Raw genomic sequence first — 13,948 nt, 5'->3', positions numbered from 1 at the left:
TCACCGGGGTAATCGCCTCCCCAGCACTTTCAAAACCGCCTCCATCTCCTTCCTCATTGCCTCCAGGTGTTTTGTAAACTGCCTTTCGACTTCCACGGCCATCACCTTAGTTATTCCTTCAGCCGTAAGCAATGCGGCCTCCCCTGGTGCTCTAGCCTCCATTTTCTTTACTGACCCCACAGTGACCTTTCCACTCCCCGACGGACTTTCAGCTGCTTTTTTCACAGCCTTTTTTTGCTGATCTTTGACATTTCCCCTCCCTGTGCTGTTTCCCGACTTTTGCTGCCTCCGCTGCCTTTAGGACCAGGCGTTACCCCCGACAATGCCGTTCCCGAACGGGAGCCCTCCAACACACGGCGGCTGCCTCCCGCCCGCCGTCACCGGAAGTCCCCATTTTTCTGTACATTTCTGATCATTGCTGAATGTGTTGACTCGGACGGACAAAGTGAGGAAAAATTAAATGTCAAAATTTACTTCAAAATAAATTGTAATCTGTGGCCACTATTCTTTCAAGTAGCCCAGATTATAACTGGCAATAATAAAAAACTTCTCATCTTGCCCCTGCCTCGTTTGTCATGTGTGATATGACATTACATTTGTTTGTACAAAGGCACAGTGTTTCCAATGAAGGAAGAGCCCAGAAAATGAGTAATTAGACTGTTCAAAAGAGCTGCCCACAGGCAAAATAGGATTGGATTGGATTTGTTTATTGTCACGTGGACTGTGGGATAAAGATCGGGATACATTCTCTATTAATGACCTTTCCTCCACAGGAAATAAAAAACAGGAAACTAAATAATTTATCAAAATCTATATTTTAGATGACAAAATAGTAACACAAGTTCAATAAATTCCCCCACTCGACTCAAAGTAAATTCCACTTCGGGCTGTGCTTTTCCATCCATTAATTTTGAACAATAAATTTGCACGCAAATGTTTTTAAGCATGTACTACCTGGTGATTGAGACAGTAATGGTTGGGCAATACTTTAGCACCAAAATGGTTACTGTATTGGTTTGGGACAAGGCTGATGGATGGAGGTTTAAAAAAATAATAATAAATTTAGAGTACCCAATTATTATAATTTTTTTTTCAATTAAGGGGTAATTTAAGAGTGGCCAGTCTACCAACCCTGCATATCTTTGGGTTGTGGGGGTGAAACCCACGCAGACACGGGGAGAATGTGTAAACTCCACACGGACAGTGACCCAGGTCCTCAGCGCCGTAGGCAGCAATGCTAACCACTGTGCCACCGTGCTGCCCCTCGGATGGAGGTTTTTTGATGGTACAAGTGGAGCCAAAAGCAATTTTGAATTTATTACCTGCAAGAAACAGCTACTTAACAAAGTTGGAGTCAGATCCTGCTTTCCTTCTCCATGCAACTTCCCAACTGTCAATACTTCTAGAGATTATGGTCCCAAATTCTCTCCTACATTATTACTGGACCCAGGTGACCCTTCCTCATACTGTTCCTTGTCCTCCATTATTCACAAGCCATCATTTGTACTGCTTAATACGAACAGACATGTCAAATTCCAAAATTGCTCTCATCAGCATCCTTATCCCAGTGATCCTGAATATTTTGTAGGATATAGGTGTGGCTGGCAAAGGCCAGCTTTTATAGGCCATCCCTACACCACTGAATGGTTTGGTAGTCCATTTCAGAGGACAGCTAAGGGTCATGGAGTCAAATATAAACCGGGTAAGTTTAGCAGATAACCTTCCCTTAAAGGAAATCAGATGTTAAACAGTAATCGGCAGTTTTATGGTCACCCTGACTGATTTTTAAAAATTTAATTTTATTATGTCACTGAATTTAGGTTTCCCAGCTCCCGTGGTGGGATATGACTAGTAGTTAAATTGTACAACTGCTATGCTGCCATACCCAAGCATGTTCCAAGAAACTCCCTCAGCAGTAATTTTGAAACAGTGTTCAATATATTGATAGACCTCATTCCTACAGTTCTGTTGGTAAGTTAGTGTCTATTTGGCCTAATGCCCATTCTAAATCTCTAACTCCATCCTGAACAACACGAGATCAGACAGCCAGTAAATTTGTCTGAATGCAACGGCTCGCCCAACAAATGATATAAAAATTTAGAAACACACATTTCTCAGGACAATTTATTTATTTCTATTTCCAGATACAAAAATGTGGTACACTTCAACAGGAATCTGATATTAGAACAAAAGAATACAACACAGTTATGCAGGAAAAATAAATGCAGGTTACTGGAATTAGTCTCTACTCTAAGTTGTGTACTTTAAAAAAAAAGAAATCAGTCCTACCCGCGCCATGTTTTCCACAAAGGGGAAAAAGGAAGCATGAAAAATTAAGTTAGAAACAAGCCCTTACATTTAAAATCAAATCAAAAACCCACAAAGAATGAAGATTCCCATATAACTTCAAAGAATGTAAACAAAAAACATTCATTCTAAAGTTTTGCTTTGCAACTTAGTTATTTCGGTCAGGACTTGCACTTCTACGAGAGTTTTCAGATGGTGTACGACTGAGGAGAAAAGTAAAAATATCAAACACATGAGAACATTTTATTTATTTTTCAATTCATCTATATTTCAGGAGACTGTAAATTTCCCACTTATTCTCAAGATAAAACCTTCAGATCTCACTGACCAATAAAGCAATCAGGTATCATACTAAGGCTTTTACCAATTTTACTTAATAATTAATTAGATGATAGCATTTTACAAATGAAGTTGGAATTGAATTAGTTGCATCATTTTTAAGCTGCAACAAAGGGTACATTGAATAAATGGTAAGGAGCAGCAGGGCATGATTCCATAAGCTTGAACTTATGGAATAGACAAGAGTAAACCATTTTACATCTTTGAGCCTGTTACGCCATTCAGTAAGATCATGGTTGATACAACAGCGACTTTAACATCACTTTCCTGGCAGCAGCTCCGCTCCACGCCCCCCATATCCCATAGGGCAACATGGTGGCACAGTGGTAAGCACTGCTGCATTACAGTACGAGAGACCCAGGTTCAATTTTGGCCTTGGTTGACGGTGTGGAGTTTGTACTTTCTCCCAGTATCTGCGTGGGTTTCCTCCCGCAATCTAAAGATGTGGTTAAGTGGATTGGTCATGCTAAATTGCTCCTCATCATCCAAGGATGTCCAGTTTCGGGTTGCTGGGATGGGGCAAGGGAGTGAATCTGGGTGGGATGTTCTTTTGGAGGGCTAGTGCAGACTCGACAGGCTGAATGGCCTCCTTCTGGACTGTAGAAATTCCATGTCAATGTTATAACCCTAGACCCCCTTGTCAACTAAAACTCTGTCCAACTTAAGACTTGAATATATTCAATGACCAGCCTCCACTGCTCTCTGGGTAAGAGAATTCCAAAGATTAAGATGTTCCAGGGTGGCACAGCGGTTAGCACTGTAGCCTCATGGCACCGAGCACCCGGGTTCAATCCAGACCAGCAGGTCACTGTCGCGTGGAGTTTGCACATTCTCCCCGTGTCAACCCAAAGATATCCAGGGTAGGTGAACTGGCCACACTAAATTGCCCATTAATTGAAAAAAAAAAACAATTGGGGACTCTAAATAAAAAAAGGGTACTAAGTGTTATGTTTTAATAATTCCTTACCTTCGCTTTGGTGAAAGTGATCTTGACTTTGAGCGACTGTGTTTAGAAAGGAAGGAACGTGGGTTACCAAATATACAAAACCAATATTAACACCACAACTATTTCAGGACAGAAGGGAAGGGAGAGAAAGAATATCAAGTGGTTGGACAGAACTTGAATATTGCTGAAGAGAGAAACATGCTGCCGAGGCTTTTCGTCTTTCACTCATCAAGAATGGCAAAATATCGCAAAAATGTGAACTGATGAAGCAAGCCATTTCACACTGCTACTGTGCAGTGACTACAGAAGTGGTTATTTTCCAGTAATAGGATACTGCCATCAGTTAAAAAAAACCATTCTGCATACAACACTATTGAGCAGTTATGTATGCATTTCAGCACTCATGCAATGCCAGGTGCGTAGGCCGTACATCCCAACAACTTGCTAATCGAATCAAGCCCGTTTCACTGGCTAATTGTAATAGGCAGAATATCAGCTGTACTCAACCAGACCATGCTTGCAAAACCAAAAAGAAAATTTGTCAGATATGATTCCGCAATCAGCACTTGACAATTCTGACTGCACCAATAGCCACTAACAACCAATTAAAGATAATCAGTCGAGCTTATAATGTGGCTCTTTACGCTTAATAGCAGGGACCAGTTCTCTGCAACAATGGAATGTATTCAAGCGTTGCACCTTTTTGAATTACCAAGAAGCATGGGAGCCTATAGTTCTCCATTGCTTTCTCCATGGCAACACTTCAGCAAATCTATAGCCATTTCAACATTTGATGGGCAATTTTGTGATATGGCTCAATAATGTCTGCATCCATATGCCCAAACTTACTTCACCAAGAACTCAAAGATCAGTTTGGGCTCGATTCAAATCCGGGTCTCACAGGTAAAACAATATCCAATTGGGTCCCCAAAATGCAGGAGGCACTCTGGAGCAGCACAGCAGTATTTCAATATGCTATGACTAGAATTTCCAACATCACAAGTTCTGATCACAGCTATGCCATCAATAGTGCAGACACCCTGAAATGGCACATAAACAGTAGTTAATCCATACTATTCTCATAAAGCTCCTAACTGGCTCAAGAATAGCTTTAGATAGTTGGGAGGTCAACTATTTAGTGTGTGTTTATGGAATAGCATGCACCACCAAATATCCCATTAAACATTGATACGGGAGGGTGAATATGGTAGAGGGAAGACAGAAGACTATCCAACAAAAACAATTAGTAAGAATTTGGTTTTCTCACCTTCGAACTGGAGATCCAGACTTGGATCTTCTAGATGGAGACCTACAAAATAAAAATATTTAGCTGACAGCAATAAATTTAATCTGCATCTAAAGTTTTGCGCCTCATTTGAGGATTAATTATGTGAATACTATCCAAGACTCTAAATTACAATTTCCCATCCTTGGCATCATGCCAAAATAAAAAAAGTATATTCCATGGTTTTAATGTAATTTTTGATTGCAGAATACTCTATATTGAATCACATACGGTTTCTATCTCTAGATTTCTTATACAAGATACTGTGCTCTGAAACCTGCTGAATCTGGCATGTGAACAAAGATTCATCTTCAGCTATGCCTCATTTCAAGGACGACATCTAATCAGGGCTACGGGTTTCTGTTAGGGTCTTCATAGAAATGAACAGGCTGATTCCAGACTCAGATCTTTGGGCACATGTGGCAGGATATCCCATTATGTACAGAGGTCAGCGTGAAGGATTTGCTTCCTTTCCTTTTCTGCTGTTAGAATCGCAGAATTTACAGTGCAGAAGGCCATTCGGCCCATCAAGTCTGCACTGGCCCTTGGAAAGAGCACCCTACTTAAGCCCACGTCTCCATCCTATACCCGTAACCACATCTGACCTTTTGGACTCTAAGGGGCAATTTATCATGGCCACCTAACCTGCACATCTTTGGACTGTAGGAGGAAACTGGAGCACCCGGAGGAAATGCATACGGATACAGGGAGAAAATGCAAACTCCACAGTCACCCAAGGCTGGAATTGAACCTGGGACCCTGGAGCTATGCGGAGCACTGTCACCTTGCCGCCCACGGTGCTCTGCCTTATCAAGATATTGCCGTTAAAAGTAGGATACAAGCCGTCATCATTTTGAACAATTGGTAGGAAGCTCCTCCCAATCAGTAATGTCAATCAATGCTGCCACGCTTTAAGGATAGCTTCAATTTATTTCAGGAGTTTTCTTAGTCCTATTTCTCAGCACTATTGAAATGAGCAAGGAAACACCTCAGGACATCAGCAATTATTTTGGGGGGGGGGGGGGGGGAAGAAGAGAATGATTTTAAGAGCAGGGAGTTCTCCTGGTGCTTTAGTCAACATTTAACCGTGAACTAATACTAATCCGATTAAGTGGCCACAGCAAATTTTCTGTTTTTATATACAAACAAGTATTTTAAAAACTTGTTTAAAAAAAAAAGTACACAATTTATTTTTTCCAATTAAGGGGCAATTTAGCATGGCCAATCCACCTACCCTGCACATCTTTGGGTTGTGGGGACAAAACCCACAAACACGGGGAGAATGTGCAAACTCCACACGAGCAGTGACCCAGGGCCGGGATCAAACCTGGGACCTCGGCACCGTGAGGCAGCAGTGCTAATCACTGCGCCACCGTGCTGCCCTACAAACAAGCATCAGTGATTGCTGTGTAACATAGCAATTCAATGAAGCATGCTGAAAGGTGCTACTTTACTGCAAGTTGTTTTCTTTTTTACTAGCTTAATATCAAACATCCAGAATAAATTGGATGATCTGCCAATAAATTCCCCTTCTGCTCATCAAAATTGCTGCACAAGTGCTTGCTATGTTTGATGTAACTGCCATCATGGATACCTCCCCAAATTACATTACTAACTTATTGAACCAGAAAATGCTGGATAAACTCAGCAGATCTGGCAGCATCTGTGGAGAGATAAACAGCTTTAACATAAAGTCCCGATGACTCTTCAACGCTGATTATGTTGTTGGGAAAGTTTTTGTTTTTAATTTAGAGTACCCAATTATTTTTTCCAATTAAGGGGCAATTTTAGCGTGGCCAATTCACCTAACCTGCACATCTTTGGGTAGTAGGGGCGAAACCCACGCAACGGGGAGAATGTGCCAACTCCACACGGACAGTGACCCAGGGCCGGGATTCGAACCCGGGTCCTCAGCGCCGTAGGCAGCAATGCCAACCACTGTGCCACCATGCTGCCCGGTTGTTGGGAAAGTTAATCCTCCAACCCATCTCCAACTATACAATTCATCGCATTTCTACCCCTCTTTAGCTCCGAAGAAATTTTACGGGCTTGAAACATTAACTCTGTCTTCTCCACAAATGCTGCCAGGAATGCTAAGTTTATCCAGCACTTTGTTTTTATATTTCAGCATTCACAGTATTTTGCTTTCCCAACTTATTGAATGTGGTTAAAATTTAATTTGGAAGGCAGCACGGTGGCCTAGTGGTTAGCACAACAGCCTCACGGCACTGAGGTCCCAGGTTCGATCCCGGCTCTGGGTCACTATCCGTGTGGAGTTTGCATATTCTCCCCGTGTCTGTGTGGGTTTCGCCCCCACAACCCAAAAATGTGCAGAGTAGGTGGATTGGCCACGCTAAATTACCCCTTAATTAGAAAGAATAATTGGGTAATCTAAATTTATAAAAAAAAAAATTTAATTTGGCTTCTGCATGTATTTTATCTCAAATTGTCAAATTACTAAACACATACAGTATTCCACTTGTATTTTGCTGACTCTTACCCATTCAACAACCAAGATGACAGCCCATTTAGGCTCTTCTAGTTGTGCTCAAAAACAATTTCCGTTCTTCCAATAAATTATCTAGTCTGCACTGCTTCTGACCCACCCCATCCACCCTCTCATAAATTTACAATATTAACTTTTCATTAATGTTAATATTGAACTTCTAAATAATTTGTTCATGGAACGCAGGCATCACTGACAGCACTCGCATTTATTGCCCTTCTTCACAGGTTGTGAGTGGTCTCCTTGAACCGCTGCAGTTTTTGTGATGTTGGTTAACCTACAACGCTATGAGATAGCTCCAGATTTTGACCCAGGAACAAAGATATACTTCCAAAATCAGGATGGTGAGAGACTTGGGAGGGGAACTTGTAGGTGCTGATGTTTTCATTCATTGTCCTTCTGGATGGAAAAGATCATAGATTGGAAGGTACTGTCGAAGGAGCCTTGACCATAGCTTAAATTGTCTTCCAATTTTCATCAATATTAATTCACAATTATATTGGACATAGTTGACAACTAATCATATACTCAATATATTTCTCAATTACCAAAGGTTGAGCACCCGCACCCCTTTTTTGAAATCCACACTTTTTTTTAGGTAAATAAAATAACTGTGTTCACCCGAGTCCGTTAGCTATGCAACTTTTCACAACTATACCTATACAGGTATTCCAAAAATTCAAGAATCCAGAGCATTTTCAAACAAGGGATGTTCAACCTGTATAAAGAAGGGAATTACACAAAGAAAATTAAACAAACCTGCTTCTCTGCCTCGCCAGAGACCTGGATCTGGACCGCGACCTTGATCTCGATCTAGACCTAATAAGAAAAATAAAATCATGGATCTTCGTATCAGTTTTATAGCACAGAAAGAGTCCCATCATATCTACCGACTACCTGTGTCACATCCTCACAACCCAAAGATGTGCAGGGTAGGTGGATTGGCTACACTAAACTTCCCCTTAATTGCGAAAGAAAAATGGGTATTCTAAATTATAAAAGAAAATCTGTACTGGCCATCAAACATTTATCTATTCTAATACTCTTGCGATGGGGGGGGGGGGGGGGAAAGAGTTATTAGGAAGGACTTGTAGGTACATAACTTTAAAAAACACATGTACTAGCCCCTCAAAGAGCCTATGTCTTACCCATTTCCTCCATAATTAAATTTAACTGAAACCACCTCCACAAGGAGATGAGTTTTATAATTTTGTTTGCTCATTCATGTCTTTTTAAAACTCAACGTGTGTTTTGAAAAAATTTGGTTGGCAACATGTTTAAAAACTAATGCCCGTGTTATCAGTTTGCAAATAGTCCAACTAACAATCTTCAATGTTTGGGAGGTTTGCTGCATGGGAATTCAGTGACTAATTTATATTGGACACAGAGCCAGCCTATTTCTGGACTTTATAAAAACAGTCTATTAAAAACCCAAACCTATATATAATATGGCTCATATTCTAAGTAGTTGCAGGACCAAGAGGAGAGTGCGGGAGGATGACACTGGAACGGACAGTCAGCAGCACCGAGGAGGTGGAGTAGGGGCGACAAGGGAGAGAGCCGATCATCAGGAAATTGAAAACAGTAGGGTAGTACAGTGAGCAATCGGAGTGCTAGCTTCAAGTGGAGCTCCTGAGGTGGCGTCAGGATTCAAAAGTGACACTGGGCAAATGGAAGCAGCTGACTGGGTGAGATGGTCGGGTACATATTTACTACATTTACTGCTTATAGTTTGTATGGTCTATATTTTGTGGTCCATTGCTTGTAAGGACTATACTTCACAGTATGAAGACGAGGGCAGAAGGGCCCTAGAGAAATTGATATTAATTGATTTAAGTATTTTCCAAAAGGTTTAATTTAAAAGGGCAAGTCATGGCAGGAGAGCTCAAAGCCATGGTGTGCTCCTCATACTCTATGTGGGAAGCTGGAAACATTTCCAGTGCCCGGGCCAGCAAGTGTGTCAAAAGCATCACCAGCTACAGTTCCTGGAAGCCTTGGTTTTGGAGCTGGAGCAGTGGCTGGGGACAATGGTGCCGTGAGGTGCAGAGTATCGTGGATAGCACATGGAGGGGTGGTCACACCTCAACTAAATCTTCAGAGCAAGAATCTCCCATGGCCATTCCCCTGCAAAACAGATATATCGCTTTGGATACTGTTTTGGAGGCAGGGGTGGCTTCTCAGCGGAAAGCAGTAGCAGCCAAATTCATTGCAGCATGGTTGGCTCTAGTGCAATGGGAGAGTAGTAAAATGTGTAAGGGGGACTTAAAGGTGTTTTTGTGGCCATGAATGAGACTCCAGGATGGCATGTTCCTCCCCTGGTTTTAGGTTCAGGAAGTCGCAGAGTGGCTGCAGAACATTCTAGGGGGGGGTGAGGGTGAAATCCAGTGCTCATGGTACATATTAGTATAAATAACATAGGTACACAAGGGATGAGGCCATAAAGGCAGAAAAAAGGGAGTTCGGAAGCAAGTTTAAAAGTAAGTAGTGATCTCAGGATTACCATCAGTGCCAAGTGCTAGTCAGAGTAAAAATAGCAGGATATTTCAGATGAATATGTGGCTTTCAGATTCCTGGGACATTGGGTCAATTTCTAGGATAAGTGGGATCAGTACAAACTGAACAGCTTATAGTAGGCAGGACTGGGACTGCTGTTCTGGGGGGGTGGGGGGGGGGGGGGGGGGGGGGAAAGAGAGAGAAGAGAGTGTGTGAGTGTGGTTGGGGAGGGTTTGAACTAAGATGGCAGCAGAATGGGAACCCAAGCAAAGAGTCAGCAATGGGGAAACGAATAAGAACAAATGACAATGGGGAGTAAGAAAAATGATAGAGAAATCAAAGGCCAGAATCAAACTGGACCATAGTGAAAGCTACAGGAACAGGACAAGAAATGTTAAAAAAGACAAACATTAAGGCTTTGTGTGGAGCATTTGCAATAAAGTGGATGAATTAATGAAGCAAATAGATGCTAACAGGTATGATATAGTCGGGGTTATGGAGACATGGCTGCAGGGTGGCCAGGGATGGAAACTGAACATCCAGGGGTATTCAGTATTTATGAATGACAGACAAAAAGGAAAGGGTGGTGGGGCTGCATTGCTGGTTCAAAAGGAAATTAATGCAATGGTGAGGAAGGATATCAGCTCTGACAACCTGGTAGAGCCGAGAAACACCCAGGGGCAAAGAACATTAATTGGATTATATAAACTGTAGTGGAGATGTTCACAACAGCCTTAAACAGGGAATTAGAGACACATGCAATAAAGGAACTTTTGTAATTATGGGTGACTTTAATTGGCATGGTAGCACAATGGTTAGCATTGTTCCTTCACAGCACAAGGGACCTGGCTTGGGTCACTGTCTGTGCGGAGTTCTGAGGATTAAACTGGTTTTGTTAAGGGTTAGCGGTTGTCGGCCAACATTAGGAGAGTTCATAATGCGATGCCCTCCTCAATGGGGAAAACATATTAAAATCTTACACAGGTGTGAGTTAATCCCTAATGTTGTAGAATAAAGCTATTTGTTGTCCAGAAGGATATTAAATGAAAAGGTTCTGGTCAGCAGCATTCTCAGAGAAGGAAAGAAGTCCTTTAGTAAAAATAAGCTTACAGATTAATTGACAAACAGGCACAGGAGGTGGCAAATGCATTCAATTCAAACGTGTTGATGCAGAGTGATTCAAAAGTAAAACATTTACAGACAGCCCAGCACAGAGTAAAATCCAGGGCTGATACAAAGTCCCAAATTTATACCTGGAGAGGGAGTACTTGTGTTATGGTCTGTGTCAGGCGAACCTCTGAAAGCTAGACATGGTGGGCCGTACCATATTGAAAGAAAATTGAGCGAGTTAAACTATTTGGTATGCACCCCAGAATCAAATCAGGGTGTCATGTGAACATGTTAAAAAAGTATTGGATTAGAGATGAGAATAAGCAGGAGGCCATAAAAATTAGGAACATCGGAACAGGAGTAGGCCATTCTACCCCCAAGCCTGGTCTGTATTTCAATAGGATAATGGCTGATGACATTCCTTGCATCCATGTTCCTGCCCTTTCCCCATAATCCTTTATTTCTTTTCTGATCAAGAATCTATCTATCCATCTCAGCCTTAAATATACACAAGGACTCTGCCTTCATAGCTCTCTGTGGCAAGGAATTCCAATTCAACCTTCTGCGGTACTGAGAACAGGCTGACAAGACACATAGGTCGGATCAGAAACTGCCAAAAGAGGCCCTGGCGAATTGATACTGGCCGTCTGCAAGAGCACTCAAATCAACACAAAAGAACAAGACCATGTTATGAATATGTAACTAACTTCCAGACTCAGGCAAAATCTGCAGCAGGATGAACGACAAACAAAGGCCACCTGACTCCTTAATGGGCTAATAGCAGGTCAGACAAGTGTGTTTCATAGGACAATAGATCTTGATTGAATCACTCTGGCTGAACAGGAGTATCCTGCTTATTCCCATTAACGAGTTTAAGTCTGGATGGGAAAATAGAACTGTCAGCAGAACCGGTATAAAAGGGACATTGGAACAATCCTGCTAACTGTCCTGGCTTGAGACAATTCACACGTCACACCTGTGATTATCCCACACTCCACTCACACTGTTCCTGTAAAGACATTCATTCAAATCATTCTTCACATTCCAATCTGTAATCATCTGCCTATATGCTGTGTTTGTGAACCTGCCTCCACTTCACCTGATGAAGGAGCAGTGCACCAAAAGCTTGTGATTTCAAATAAACCCGTTGGACTTTACCCTGGTGTTGTGAGACTTCTTATTGCTGGAAGACTGCATCAATAGCATCTGATGGTTGAAATTCATCTCCAAAATACACTTGCTAAAAGGCTATTGGGTAAGTACATTTGACAGAGGGCAAAGGAGATCTCTGCTCTTGTGACACCCCAAGGACTTTATCAATTCAAAGTTATGCCGTTCGGAATGCCCCCACAATGTTTTGAGAGGCTCATGAAGAGAGTGACTCAAGGATTGAGTAACCAGACAATGAATTAGTGGTGTTCAGCCAGAGTTGGGAGGAGCTCTTGGGGCTAAAGGGATCAAAGGATGTGGGGGGGGGGGGGGGAAAGAGAGAAGAGGAAGGTTGGAACAGGTTACTGAGTTGGATGATCAGCCATGCTCATAATGAATGGCAAACAGACTTGAAGGGCGGAATGCTCCTATTGTCTATAACACATCCACAATTTCCAGAAGTCTCCAGTTTAATTTCAACTACAGCAATCTGAAGAAAAATCATAATATAATGGGATAATTGCGGTCAGACAAGACTTTTTCAGCAAATACTTTTTTTTTTAGAAAAGACTTCAAAGTTCTAGTTCAGGATTCTCTTAAGATTAACATGCAGATTCGTTGGCAGTTAGGAAGGCAAATACAATCTTAGCATTCATGCGAGAGGGCTAGAATACATGAGAAGGGATGCACTGTGGAGACTGTATAAGGCTTTAGTCAGGCCTTATTCGAGATCTCACTGAAACTTACAAAATACTGAGAGGCCTAGATAGAGTGAACATGGAGGGATGTTCCATAGTAGGAGAAACTAGAGCCAGAGGGCACAGCCTCAGAATGAAGGGATAATTTTAAAAGTGATGAGGAGGAATTTCTTCAGACGGAGGGTGGTGAATCTGTGGAACTTATTGCTGCAGAAGGCTGTGGAGGCCAAGTCACCGAGTGTCTTTGAGACATAGTTCAATTCTTGACTAATAGGAGGATCAGAAACAAATCAGCCATAATTGAATGGCGGAGCAGACACAAGAGCCGAATGGCCGAATTCTGCTCCTATTTACGCTGGTCAATGTTAGTAGAATTTTCATACAAAGAAGTTAACAAATAACCCTTCTTTGTTTCATTTTCCTTTGAACTTAGGGATACTAAATCATTTGGACCAACGCCAAATGTTGTTCTAATGTCTAGCGACTAGCAATCTAACGACTGGGGCTGGTTTAGCTCACTGGGCTAAATCGCTAGCTTTTAAAGCAGACCAAGCAGGCCAGCAGCACGGTTCAATTCCCGTACCAGCGTCCCCGGACAGGTGCCAGAATGTGGCGACTAGGGGCTTTTCACAGTAACTTCATTGAAGCCGACTCGTGACAATAAGCGATTTTCATGTTGCAGATAAAGTCTCATCTGCACTGCCTTAACAGCTTAGAAGGTTTGCATCACAAGTCAACAAAACCAGAATCAGGCCAGAGGGCTTACAAGATATATTCTCAGGAATGCTGCAACTGAGAGATGGAGTGCAAGTCTGCATCCATGATTTCTAATTCAACAGCCGAGTTGCTGCGTGACAGGCAGTTTCCAGAAAGGTAACTGTTGCAGGACCACTAATATTCTATTAAATAGTTCTCTTTACGGCAGCTCAATGGCGCAGTGGTTAGCATTGCTGCCTCACGCCACCGAGGTTCCAAATTCAATCCCGGCCCTGGGTCACTATCCGTGCGGAGTTTGCACATTCTCCCGTGTTTGCGTGGGTTTGACCCCCAGAGCCCAAGGATGTGCAGGGTAGGTGGATTGGCCACGCTAAATTGCCCCTTAATTGGAAAAAAAA

At 42.2% G+C, this 13,948-nt stretch overlaps 1 protein-coding gene and 1 long non-coding RNA gene across 9 annotated transcripts in view; one reads left to right on the top strand and one right to left on the bottom strand.

The window, feature by feature from the left end:
* Window positions 1-2,110: 2,110 nt before the first annotated feature.
* LOC119970167 (serine/arginine-rich splicing factor 7-like) overlaps window positions 2,111-13,948 on the bottom strand; it is a 96,716-nt gene continuing 84,878 nt past the window's right edge. For all 8 annotated transcript variants that reach the window (XM_038804365.1, XM_038804385.1, XM_038804374.1 and 5 more), the window contains 4 exons: window positions 8,143-8,202; window positions 4,860-4,901; window positions 3,614-3,649; window positions 2,111-2,510 (listed from right to left, as the gene is read on the bottom strand). In XM_038804365.1, coding sequence (XP_038660293.1) covers window positions 2,456-2,510; window positions 3,614-3,649; window positions 4,860-4,901; window positions 8,143-8,202 — 193 coding nt within the window. In that variant the 3' untranslated portion in view covers window positions 2,111-2,455. The remainder of the gene's footprint in view (window positions 2,511-3,613; window positions 3,650-4,859; window positions 4,902-8,142; window positions 8,203-13,948) is intronic.
* Window positions 8,479-12,143, top strand: LOC119970220. Its single transcript, XR_005461564.1, has 2 exons — window positions 8,479-9,071; window positions 11,484-12,143. It is a non-coding gene; the product is annotated as an uncharacterized LOC119970220 (long non-coding RNA).

This window comes from Scyliorhinus canicula, chromosome 1 (assembly GCF_902713615.1).
Source record: "Scyliorhinus canicula chromosome 1, sScyCan1.1, whole genome shotgun sequence".
Classification (NCBI taxonomy): Eukaryota; Metazoa; Chordata; class Chondrichthyes; order Carcharhiniformes; family Scyliorhinidae; genus Scyliorhinus; species Scyliorhinus canicula.
The sequence above is the reverse complement of the archived record's forward strand: the minus strand, read 5'-3'. Positions and strand labels throughout refer to the sequence as shown.